General features: G+C 41.1%; 1 protein-coding gene across 3 annotated transcripts in view; it reads right to left on the bottom strand.

Moving 5' to 3' along the window:
* Positions 1-286: 286 nt before the first annotated feature.
* esrp1 (epithelial splicing regulatory protein 1) overlaps positions 287-12,101 on the bottom strand; it is an 86,668-nt gene continuing 74,853 nt past the window's right edge. For 2 of the 3 annotated variants that reach the window (XM_070894167.1, XM_070894177.1), the window contains exon 15: positions 287-1,636. In XM_070894167.1, the coding sequence (XP_070750268.1) occupies positions 1,478-1,636 (159 nt within the window). In that variant the 3' untranslated portion in view covers positions 287-1,477. Of the gene's footprint in view, positions 1,637-3,289; positions 3,417-12,101 lie in introns of all 3 variants that reach the window. The other variant, XM_070894185.1, reaches the window with a different exon arrangement.

Genomic DNA, 12,101 nt, shown 5'->3' with positions numbered 1-12,101 from the left:
AATCTAAACATGCATACATAGTTTGAGTCATTTCAGTTGGACTAATTATGTTTTAACACTTTCCATCTTATGTCTTTACCCTTTCTGTCATTGTTTAACTGTACTATCACTAACATTCAGATTTGAGAGTAAATAGAAATAATCCAGCCAGATAAGTGAGAACATTGGCATATATAAATCTTGGCAAATATAAAAGGCACACTGGAACTTTTTAGTCAGTACTTGATATTAATTATTTTAGGAGGCACATAGTTTGAATACAGCCATGTTTGTAAACAATTTATACATATAAAATCTTTCATTTTTTGTGGTTTTTATTTCATGCAAAAGGTGCATCTGTGATATTTAGGAAAGAAAGTGATAGTTTTTAGAGTAAATCTGTTAAATAGCAGAATAAATAAACTTCCAACTGTAGAAAACTACTGGAGAAAAGGTAGGCATGGAATGGTGCTGCATTAGAGCAACAATTGGCAGATATGAACCCTGTACAGGTCTTGAATTTACAGTAATGATAAAGCAGTGTTACATAGGTCATCCATTACAATAATGATATTCAGGTAAGCATTTGGTACATGTATTATTGGGGTCAAAGAGCCTTGTGCAGGTGTCATAGAGCAATGATTTTAATAGATGAGCCCTTTTAAAATGTGTTACAGTAATGAGTGATGTGGAAGAGCTCTTTGCAAGTGTGATATAGCAATACGTGGTATAGAAGACGCTTCTACAGAAGTTTTAAAGCATTTATTAGCATATGGGTGCTCTGTACATGTTTATTACAGTAATGTTTGGCATAGAGGATGTGTTACTGTAAAGAGTAACATGGAAGAGCTCTATAAATGTATTTTGTAGCAATTACTAGCATGGAAGTTCCCTGTACAGGTGTGTTACACTAAATAAACAGCTCTGTTACAGTAATGATTGGCATTGAAGATCCCTGTACAGGTGTGTAAAGTAATGATTATTGTGAAGGAAACCTGTAAAAATGTGCTACAATAATGAGTAACATGAAAAAAGCCCTTTTCAGAAGTGTTACAATAATGATTGCCACTGAAGAGGTCTGCACTGATTTATTACAGTAACGATGGCATGGATGAGCCCAATACAAGTTCTGCATGATAGTAATGATTGGCATAGATCAATGTTATACATGTCATCTCTTACAATAATGCTCAATATGGAAGACCATATACATAGATGTTACAATAGTGTCCAAGTTCTAATATTCATATAAAAGCCTGAACATTACAGAATGCGCTAATTAAACAATATTGTTACTTGGTGATAATGTATACATTCTTTCAATGTCCAGCTTCACTTAACCTCTTAAGATCTAATGAAAATGGTATCATTCACACTTTATTAATGGAATAGTTTATCAAGAAAAATATTCATTCTGCATTTTTTGTTATGGATGTTACTATTTTTGCATAAATAATGCTTTTTACCTATGTTTACATTCTGAGTAGCACATCATATTTTACAACAAGTAAAGATCCACATAGCGACTGCCAATGTGTTGGTGGTTCTTCTCTACCACAGCTTGCTTGGCAACATCCAATGATGGGAATATCACAAATGCATCGCCACTGGACTGTCCATATAAGTTGGACATGATCAGCACAGACTCGGGGGGAATCTGCATCAGTAAATAAAAACAGTATTGCAATAATGGATAACTGGAAATATATCCCACAGCACCATGCACCATTCCATAGATAAAATCCCAGCATCAGACAGGCTTCTTTTATTCAGCTATTTTCACTTTCCCATCACCTTAAGGTTCATTTTGCTACTGTCCATTTCTTGGTGTTGCTAGTTTGGAACACATGAGTAAACCCTACTCTGTTTCAAGGTGCTGCTGCACCTACGTTTCTATATGGATAAGTATCTATAGGATATACAAAGAATCAACAACAGCTTAAATTGTGTTCCAGGGTGGAACTCCTGGCATAGTCAGAAGTTGTGAAAAGAGAGAGAGAGAAGCTCAAACAGTTTCCACAGTCACATCCCCAAAACTGAGCTTCAGCCTCAAACTTGCTGGCAATAATGGAAGCCTCTGCTAATGCTACTCTATAACATCCACAAAGAGAGCAGCACAGGATGACTTGTCCTCCCTCCTTGTAGGGACGTGTCTGTTATCTTTTGGGACTCCCTACTGTACCATTGGTGAAATCAGGAATTCTCATTATAGGGGACTGTGCATGAGCCTGTGTCCTGTTGATAAGTGGTGTTGTGATGCAGACTACCATTCCCCATCTACAATAATATTGCTATTAAATAAGCCAGCCAAATTTTGCAGTAACTGCGACTGAACTACACATTTAGAACCCCTAAAGTCTGATTACATGGGAATGTGTAAGAAAAGGCCAGTTAGATTACAAGATCAGACATACATACACATGAAACAAACACAGGGCTGCTACAAAAGAATTGGGATTTTTTTTATTTTTTATAAAGTGTCAAGTGATGAAGAAAGGGAAATCATTGAGAATGAAGCAACTGGCTCTGTTGTGTTGTGTATTTCTGTACTCTAATATTAGCATTGTGCAAGTTTTAATCTTGTATTCATCTCAGATGAGAGAGAAGAGAGAGAGAGAGAGAGAGAGAGAGATATTGAAGCAGGCCATTTGTTTACCCTTTCAATCCAGGTGCATAGACAGAAAGAACTTCTATTTATATAATCTCTCGACATACCAAATCATTTTATAACCAATTAAATAAGTGTAGTCATTGTTGTAATGTTAGAGAAACCGGCAGCCAATTTCCACACAGCAAGGTCCCACCATCAGCAATGAGACAATGACTAGGCAATCTGTTTTGATGGGGTTGGTTGAGGAATAAATGGTCAGAACACAGGTACAACTCTCCAGTTCTTCTTCAAATAGTGCCACAGGATATCTTAGATTTATTTAAAAAGGAGTCTTTATCCCTCCCCCCCAACTGGAGCTGTATGATTGCCCACTCCCAATGTATGCAAGATTGTTATGCACTTGAAGTGCCGTAGCTTTCTCTATTGCTTTGCATTTTACTTCAGTGCTCAATATTAATTTAGGAGCATTTATAAGACATATTAAAAGCAGACTGTATACACTTTGAAACACTTAAGAAGCCACAGTAACTTATATGCATTTGAAAAACCTTAAACCCACACAAAATGAAGAAGAAAGCTGAAATCTTATCCACAATGCTTTGCACCCAGGTACACCATCAGTTTTCCCAACACCACATGATTTGTGAAAGCATCTTTAATACAGGTCAAGTGACCTAGGTGGGCATAGCACTTCCTTACCTGCCTTCTCTTACAAGAGGTCTATCTCATGAGCCATTTAAATACAGACCCATTCTTTGGGATGTGTGAACACTGTCCTGGCCTGGTCATGCGCATGCACAAGTCCTTGGCATTCCTCAGCTGGATACTGATGCAAGGTTGAACATACATAAAAATCTATTAAACTCACACCATCATTTCTGTCTCATCAAATAAAAAACACATGCTGCAACAGTTTGCTGCTGGGTCTTATCGGATTCCTTTTGAAAGTTTACTTTTAAATTGTACATTAGATCTTAATTCCTAGACAGTAATTCCTGAGTGGAGATACAACATTAGGTGAGATGTCATTCAAAGTGGATGTGTGTATTGGGATTCGAGTTATATCTGGCTTGACTTCCCAACAATATTGCCCAATTCCATGTTCTGCTGCTGTCCAGCATCTATCCAGAAGGCTGGCCATGTACAATAGCATAGTGAGGCCAGCTGAGTTCAAATGATAGCCATATCTTGGGATTTACATCTGTTGTGCATCCCAATACTTTAGCTTTAAAGGTACTAAACTACCACAGAACAATATTTTGTGGGACATTATTTACTGTGAAACATGGGGAAATTTTAACATGGGGGAGTGGGTGGCATTGGGGGTTGGTTTAATGAGCCGAGAAATGGAAGTGGGTCGGGAAGTCGGTTCCAACCAGCCAACTTCTGGCTTTAACTCGGGGGCAAGAAGCAGACAGCCAACCTGCTCCCAGGAGGCAAGTTGGCATTTTAAATATGTTAATGAGGCTGGAAATCTTGGATTTAAACTACTGTGCAGGTTTAACTGTGGCTGGCCGGGTTCCCCAGGCCTCAAGAAGCCGGCAGCTGTAGCGAGGAGAGGACAGCCTCAGGGAGCACTCCTTTGTGGGCCAGGAGGCAGAGGAGTGCTTCCTCCCAGCCCTGCAAGCTCCCTCAGCATCAGAAGCCCGGCCCCCAGGTTCAGACCATCCCCGGGGTGAGGGATCGGAGCCCCCCCCCCCCCGGGGTCAGGGACCAGACAACACCCCCCCCCCCCACCCCAGGGTCGGGAATTGGACCTACCTGGTCCTGCAGCCTCTTCTCCAATGTTCCTCACCCAAATGGAAGCCAAGCCCGCCAATCAGGACAACTGCCGGGCGCGGAATGTGTCAGTGCCGAAATCTTCACAGAATGCGGGGAAACCCAGAATTCCAGGCTTCCAACACGCTACCGGGCCTCACGCTCTGCTCTCAGCGCATCGAAGTGTTAAAATCCTCCTCTTAAGTTTCTTAATTAGATTTTTTTTAATTAATTCCTCGAGATGTGAGCATTGTGCCAAGGCTAGCATTTCCTGCCTATCCCTAATCGCCAAGAGAAGGTGGCGGTGGGCCGCCTTCTTGAATTGCTGGTAGCAGTTTGATACAACCATGTGGATTGCTAGGGTAGTTAAGAATCAATCACGGTGGTGTGGGATTGGAGTCCCATATAGGGGAGACTGGGCAAGAAAGTCAGGTTTCCTTCCCTAAAAGGACATTAGTGAACCAGCTGAGTTTTTACAACAATCCAGTAGCTTTATGGTCACTTTTACTGATTAAAGCCCCCACAATTTTCTATACGCGCTGTATACTCCTGCTCCTCATGGCTCCACAGTCAGGTACTTTCTACAATACTTGGCTTTTTGGACGAGGCTTCCAGCGGTCCCTTTAACGATCGCTGGTTAGGCCATACGTAGACCTGATTAACCTGAATGCAGTTAGTCCAGTGTCAGCAGCATTCAGGGCAGCCCAATTTTGGGAAGAAGTCGTCATAAAACAAGCCTCAGGCCTCCTACTTGCATGCAAAGTGTCTAACGGCTGTTTCAAAAACGTACCCTGGACACCAGCTAGAAATTTGCGAGTACTGTAGACTCTAAATTTGGTTTAATAATATGGAAAGGATGGAGGAGGCAATGGTTAATGGACAGCATAGTGGTGGAGGCTGTTTATTAAAACAGCAGCTCCTTCCCCTGTGGGCCAACAGTGACCACAGTAAAATTGCTAGCTACAGCAAGCGGAGATGGATTAGCGCAATTCATGCTGCTCAGATAAGAATCGACAATGTGAAACAAAAGATTCTGTCCTGACTATAAGAACACTGTAGCTGCACTGGGATTCAACCAAACAGAACAGGGCGCAAAAGTAATGAACAAATTACATCTGTCTGACCATGGTCAAGGGCTGGCCGTACGAAGAAAATCTGACATTTAACAAACCTGTGCAGCAAATTATCTATACTTGAATAAACTGAATAACAAATGCTTTTGTAGTAAAAGTCACTGTTTTAGAAAAGTGCGCACTCTACAATAAGTATATTCTAGTTATTGATAACCATATTAAAAAAATCATTAAATCAGGAAGAATAGATTATAAGGTTGGTTGTAGAATTCCACAGGAAGGGCCTGTTGCCATGGCAACAAGCTGGCTTAGCTCAGCATGTATAGCTATGCCTCATCTGTCAAAAACTTCACCAACCACCATAGAAAAACTGCAGTTCAATAAAATATCTGATTGATTGGCTTAAATTGATTCTGAAAATTGATGGAGAGAAAAAAAGGAAAATGATGGCTAAAATTTGTGCTGAGAATGATGGCGTACTGAGAGTACAAATTACCATCACCTTTGAATGGACCGCAAGTTTGAGATTTCCACATGCACTTCCGCTAAATCCTGAACTTGCAATTGGTCAAGTTACGACTTGACAGACCATCTGCTTTGCCTTGGAAATCCCAATTGCTGGTGCAGAGTTGGGCTAATTGCCACCAACTGCCCAGCAATTATGAAAATTTTACGGCTGATGCAAACAAACATATACTGTCAGATATTTCCGCTTCTTGTTAATACTGCTCGATAATTTTGCTTCTTATAGATGTATTTTATTTGAAATTTCACAGAGCTTGAATGATTTATCAGAAATCTAATTCCTAAATTAGATTTAAAAATGAATTCCCAAATAGGTGGGCCTGTGTGAGAGAGAGAGCGCGAGATAGAGAATGGGTCATTTTGGAACTATTTATTCTCCTTATAATTATTCTGAAAATACATCCAATTGCAGATAATTCTGTAAAAATTACAGTAATGCAACATAAAGAACGTTACTAGTATTGGAGGTAGATACTTTCCCTTTGGTGTACTGAGTAGAGGACCAGGCCCACAGCAAAGCCCTGGGATCCATGGGCCATTACGCTGCCCGAGTACACAGCGTCAGAGAGCAAGTTCACGAAGGAGGGTCCCAGTCAGGGAAGTTTGTATTCTATTCGGCTGCTGGTGGTGTACTCTCCGTAGGTACGTCGCCGACAGCAAAATCTGCCCCAATGCATCTATGGCATTACACATTTTTAAAATGAGAGTGAGCGAGTGAGCGACCGTACATACAGAGCTATCCGCATTGGGGAAATGTTCTAAAATGAAATTTATGATCAAATGGGTCATATTTTTCAAAACAAAGTGAGCGAGTCTCCTTTCATTGGTGACACTAGAGTGTATGAGTGTGAGAAATTACTATCAAAATAACATCCAAATTGAATAGGCTGGTTGCATCCAGTTTCAAGGAGGGACATTGCATGTGGAAAGTCAAAAGTTATCAACTTTTTATTTAAAAAAAAACACTAAGGTCTTTTCAGTTCTCCTTTTGATTTTTTTTTCCCCTTACGCTTTCTCTTCTGAAGGTGGTGACACTTACATAGGTACAGTTCAACAGGTGCTGGCCACCTTTGGGTCATCGACCTGTAACGTTAACTCCGTTTCTCTTCCCACAGATGCTACCTGACCTGCTGAGTATTTCCAGCATTTTCTGTTTTTATTTCAGATTTCCAGCATCCACAGTATTTTGCTTTGGGACAACTTTGCCCAATTAGCCAGAATGCATATATTAGCATAGACAGCAAGTCTGTTTGACTGTAGGAGATATCAGAGCTAAATATGATTCTGTCCTTGCCAGACAACCACACATGCTAAATTCCAACAGTAGTCACTGAATAGTAGGCAGTAACTTGAAACCCTAGCAAGGTTTCCTTTCTAGCCCAAGGACACTTAGGCATTTTACTTTACACTCAGTAACAAAAAGGTGATAGGTGAGCTTTAAAAAATGCCTTCTAAAGTTTGATGGAATTTTATTTAGTTCATAAAAGGTGCACCAGCAGGATTGTAGCACTGGAATTAATGCATTCCTTCATCCTCCATTCAATTTTTATTGGGATAGGGGAGGGGCACACCAGTAAATGGTGAGTGAAAGAAGGTCAGAATGTTTTTATGGGGTAAAAATATAAATAAGGAGCTTCCCCTGATGGTTAAGTTGGTAGATGCTGGACCAAGCAGAATAGACAGGTCGGAGGTACAATACCTGGTCTATGTTGAGTTCGCTGATCGTGAGTCAGGACAGCACTAAGAGGCCAGCAGTGAGGTCGAGACCCAAGGCCAGCAGCAAGTTCAAGACAAGAGGCCAGTATACATGTGGTAACCAATCTCATCAAAGCATGAGTGTGTGTAACCTTGCTCCGTCAAGTCTGTGTGGCAGTTGGTGTGCAACGACCACCCCACGTTAAAAGAATTCACGCACAGGCATCTTCCGCCCTTTAAAATGAAGTCCGAGGCCTGGCCTGCATTGGTCTCATCAGTCACCTTAGAACTCATTTTAGGGTGGAAGCAAGTCATCCCCGACTCCGGAATAATAATAATAATTCAATTTTTGGATGAACAACCACAAAAGTAGTCATCTGTTAAACTTAGGAAAAGGCACATTTATGACTAATCACAAGGCAGCTATTTATTCTATGACATGGCAGAGTGCTCTGAAAAACAATGGCACTCTGGAAAAAAAACCAAGGTACTTGGGAAAAATAAGTAACGGCAGGGCGCTGTGCCCTGATATAATCAATTAGCTAGAACATGGACACATGACCTGGAACAACTACTGAGCTGCCCAAGACCAAACTGATTGACCTGTGTGAATGACAAATTTGCATAAGGTGACAAAGAGTGAAAGATAACCAATACTCCATCTTCTCCATGCCACAAATGTTGCCTGAACGGTGCCCTTGACAAGTAAATGTGGCTTTCCGAGGGTCAGTAAACAGCTAGCTGTGCACTTCATTGCAAGTTTACAACACATGGCACCATCTGGCACATGCACAGTTGAGAAAGATTAAAGTTTATCGTAATGACAATGGAGAATTAGTCACTATGCGTAAACTGAAAACATTGCCACATTCGTTTTATAGCTTCTCTACATTAATGAACATTTTTAAAGCCATGCTTGTCGATATACACTTTATACTATGCCAGATGTGCAGTTTGATTTCACTTGAGTCAGCTGCTAATTTCTAGTTTTGTATTGTTTTTAATCGTATTTGTAATCTTACTTTTCTTAATTCCCTCCCCATGGGGTTCTTTAACTGATATGGGAGATCAAAAAGTCAGAGACTCCCTCACAGCTGACAGTACCAAAGCCAGTCAATACTCAGCTGTCTGAGGTATCTTTGCTGCAGTGTAGAATGGTTAATGCTTATCCTGGATAGAAAATATGCCTCTTGCAATAAGCATCCAGCTTTGGGTCCGAGACGCGACCAAGGCTTCACTAACCACGTGAAAAAATGGGGTCAGTGGGAATAATGGTCTAGGTGGTTTGATCAAATCCTCCCCCTTCTTTCACTAGGATTCCATAAATGAATAATGTCATGATGTCATGAATAACTTTTTCAAAAATTAAATGCACAGCTGAATTTTTCCTATAAATACTTATGGCAATTGTAGGGTTTAGTTCTGAGTATTCCTTTGACTAACAATCATGGCTATAAGAAGCGAGCATTCCAACTGTTCTACAACTGGACTATTCAAGTTCAGAAAACTCACTCTACGAGGCTCTCACCACTCCATAATTGTGTGTATGATCATGCACATGATTGTCCTGTAGGGATGAATATTAGAGTGTAAATAATATTGTGGGTATTACTGATACTGAGATACACTGAAAACAGTGAGCAATAATGACATCATGGAGTTCTAGCTTTGAAAAATTACTGAGCCCGACAGTGTGAGGGAGCAGAATGGATACACATACCGTTGAAAGTACATGATCACTCAAACACTAGATTAATGACTATTTGGCCTATTTTGGAAACGCCAGGTATTATACCTTGCTGTCTGCCAAAATAAGTCAGGAACCCCACCCAAGCTATTTTTGATATTCTGCAGTCAGATCTGGATTTGCATATTTAAGTTTGCTCCCAATGATATTTAAATATTGCCATAATAATGTATTGGCAGTCAGGGTCATTGTCGACATCATGCTCAGCAGCTAATTATGTCAGTGGTATTTAAAAAAAAAGCTAACTCTTGTTCCTACTTGCAGTGAATTGACACCATTGCAGTTCTGCACCACTAGACACAACACTCAACCTTTTTCTGGAGGAAGTAGATTTATTCTTTTATATAATTTACTGGCAAGTAGGCAGGGCCTGTGAAAAAGGCAGGTTAGACTTAATACTCTGTGGTACGGTATGAGCACTGGACAATTGAGACTGGATGGTGCTTACTGTTGCCCTGTCCCTACTTTGCCTCAATTGCCTCAGAAGTTTTTGCAGGTGCACATCATAAAATAGCTAACTTGAAGGAGGCTAATGTGGCTATTCAAATATGAGGCAGTACACAATCTACAGTAAAAAAATCTATCACCCTCTTGGATCCATTTCTGCTGCAGTGGGACTGTGCTCCCAGCGGGAAGCAGTACTTGATCAGACTAAGGGTGACAGCAGTGTAGCATTGAACCTCCAACCCTTGCTTCTCTCCATGCTGGGAGCAAGGGATCAGTGAATTTATCCACTAGTTCCCATTGTAATTGTTACTAGCTGGCTATCGACATAATGAGGACATAGCTAAGAAGGGCCCACCAACCCTGCCCCAACAGGAATCACTATCTTCACGGCTAGGCCATCGAATGCATCTAATAACGAAACACAGAGCAACGTTGACCAGATAAGCACAGGCAGGACAGACCATCGCAGATAGTGCAACCAAAAAGGCAATTAATCAAAAGAAATTACAATTTAAAACACGCATGCGCGCACATGCATATGCACCTAATTTAGCTTTTTTTTTCCAGCTGGTCCAGAGCCAAATAAATCATGTTTGGCAGTTTATGCATCCACTTGTTTTATCTGTATACTAGCAAAGATTAACACAGCAGCATAGCAACAAATTATATATCACTGACAATGCTCCCAATCCACACAAGCAATGCTTTGTAAAGAGAACCCCCTCTGGAACATCACTCAGATCAGTGTAATGCTTTGAAAATCACAGAGCAGTGGCATCGCCAGCCTCACAGGTCTAAACGTTTTGCAACGGACACGTATTCCAAAAGGCCCTGAAATAGACTTCAGAGTCACTGGTACAAAGAGGTAAACAAAAAGTCAGAAGTATGCAGACTCACTGAGAAGTTTGTTGCTACTCCATTGTAAAACAATATTGGTTAAAAGGCTTACAATGTTATAGTGCAAGGTAGTTGCACAAATTAAAAATGACAAATAATTTACCATTCTACTGTGAACCTATCCAATGTAGTAGCAATATGGTTGACACTGCTCTGCTCTTTCCTCTTATATGGAGCATGGAATACTTTTTCCCCCCCAGGTATCATTGAGGTATTCCAAGATACTTAATCCCATTTCAAAATGGAAGTGGATGTGATGACCCAATCAGCAACACAAACAGAGTGAGCGCATGCATTGTGTGGGGTGGCATTGCATATTACATATAAGAAAGGATCTACGTTCAATCACTAGTTTGTACCAGGTTAGTGGATCTGTTAGTGTAGCAAGGGTATGATAATTGGTCTCAAAAGTGCCCAAACCAGGGAACAATCAGCAGGTATTCCTGCTCCCAGTACTTTCCAATGACTCTAGCTGGAAGGTTGTATGTTTGAATGATAGACTTGGTTCTGATATCAGCTGCCAAATATTCAGGCAATACTCACTGATTCGATACGCACATAAAAGAATGGCTACTTTAAAAAAAAAATTGTTCCTGGGATGTGGATGTTGCTGGCAAGGCCATCATTTATTTTCTATCCCTAATTGCCCTCCAGAAGATGGTGCTGAACCACATTCTTGAACCGCTGCAGTCCCTGTGTTAAAGGAACTCCCATAGTGCTATTAGGGAGGGAGTTCCAGGATTTTGGCCAAGCAACAATGAAGGATTGGCAATATATTTTCAAGTCAGGATGGTGTGTGACTTGGAGGGGATCTTGGAGGTAATGGTATTCCCATGCACCTGCTGCCCTTGTGGTAGAGGTTGGGAATTGGGAGGTGCTGTTGAAGACTTGGCAAGTTGCTGCAGTGCATCTTGTAGATGGTACACACTGCAGACATGATGTGTCGGTGATGGAGGGAGTGAATGTTTAAGGTGGTGGATGGGCTGTCAATCAGCAGGCTGCTTTGTCCTGGATGGTGTAAAGCTTCTTGAGTGCAGTTGGAGCTGCACTCATCCAGGCAAGGGGAGAGTATTCCATCACACTCCTGACTTGTGCCTTGTGGATGATGAAATGGGAGTCAGGAGGTGAGACACTCTCCGCAGAGTATCCAGCCTCTGACCTGCTCTTGTAACCAACAAAATTTGTGTGGCTGGTCCAGTTAGGCTTCTATTCAATGGTGACTCCCAGCATGTTGATCATTTCCAGAAGGACTTGCCTCTGTGGAACCATTCAAAGCACGAGTTGGGGTGCCTTCAACAGTAGAGAAGACAACAGGGGCCAATAGAAAATATTAGCAGCACAACATTTGGGTCACCAGCTCCTGAAAGTA

This window comes from Pristiophorus japonicus, chromosome 1 (assembly GCF_044704955.1).
Source record: "Pristiophorus japonicus isolate sPriJap1 chromosome 1, sPriJap1.hap1, whole genome shotgun sequence".
Lineage (NCBI taxonomy): Eukaryota > Metazoa > Chordata > Chondrichthyes > Pristiophoridae > Pristiophorus > Pristiophorus japonicus.
This window is presented reverse-complemented; position numbering and strand designations above follow the sequence as displayed.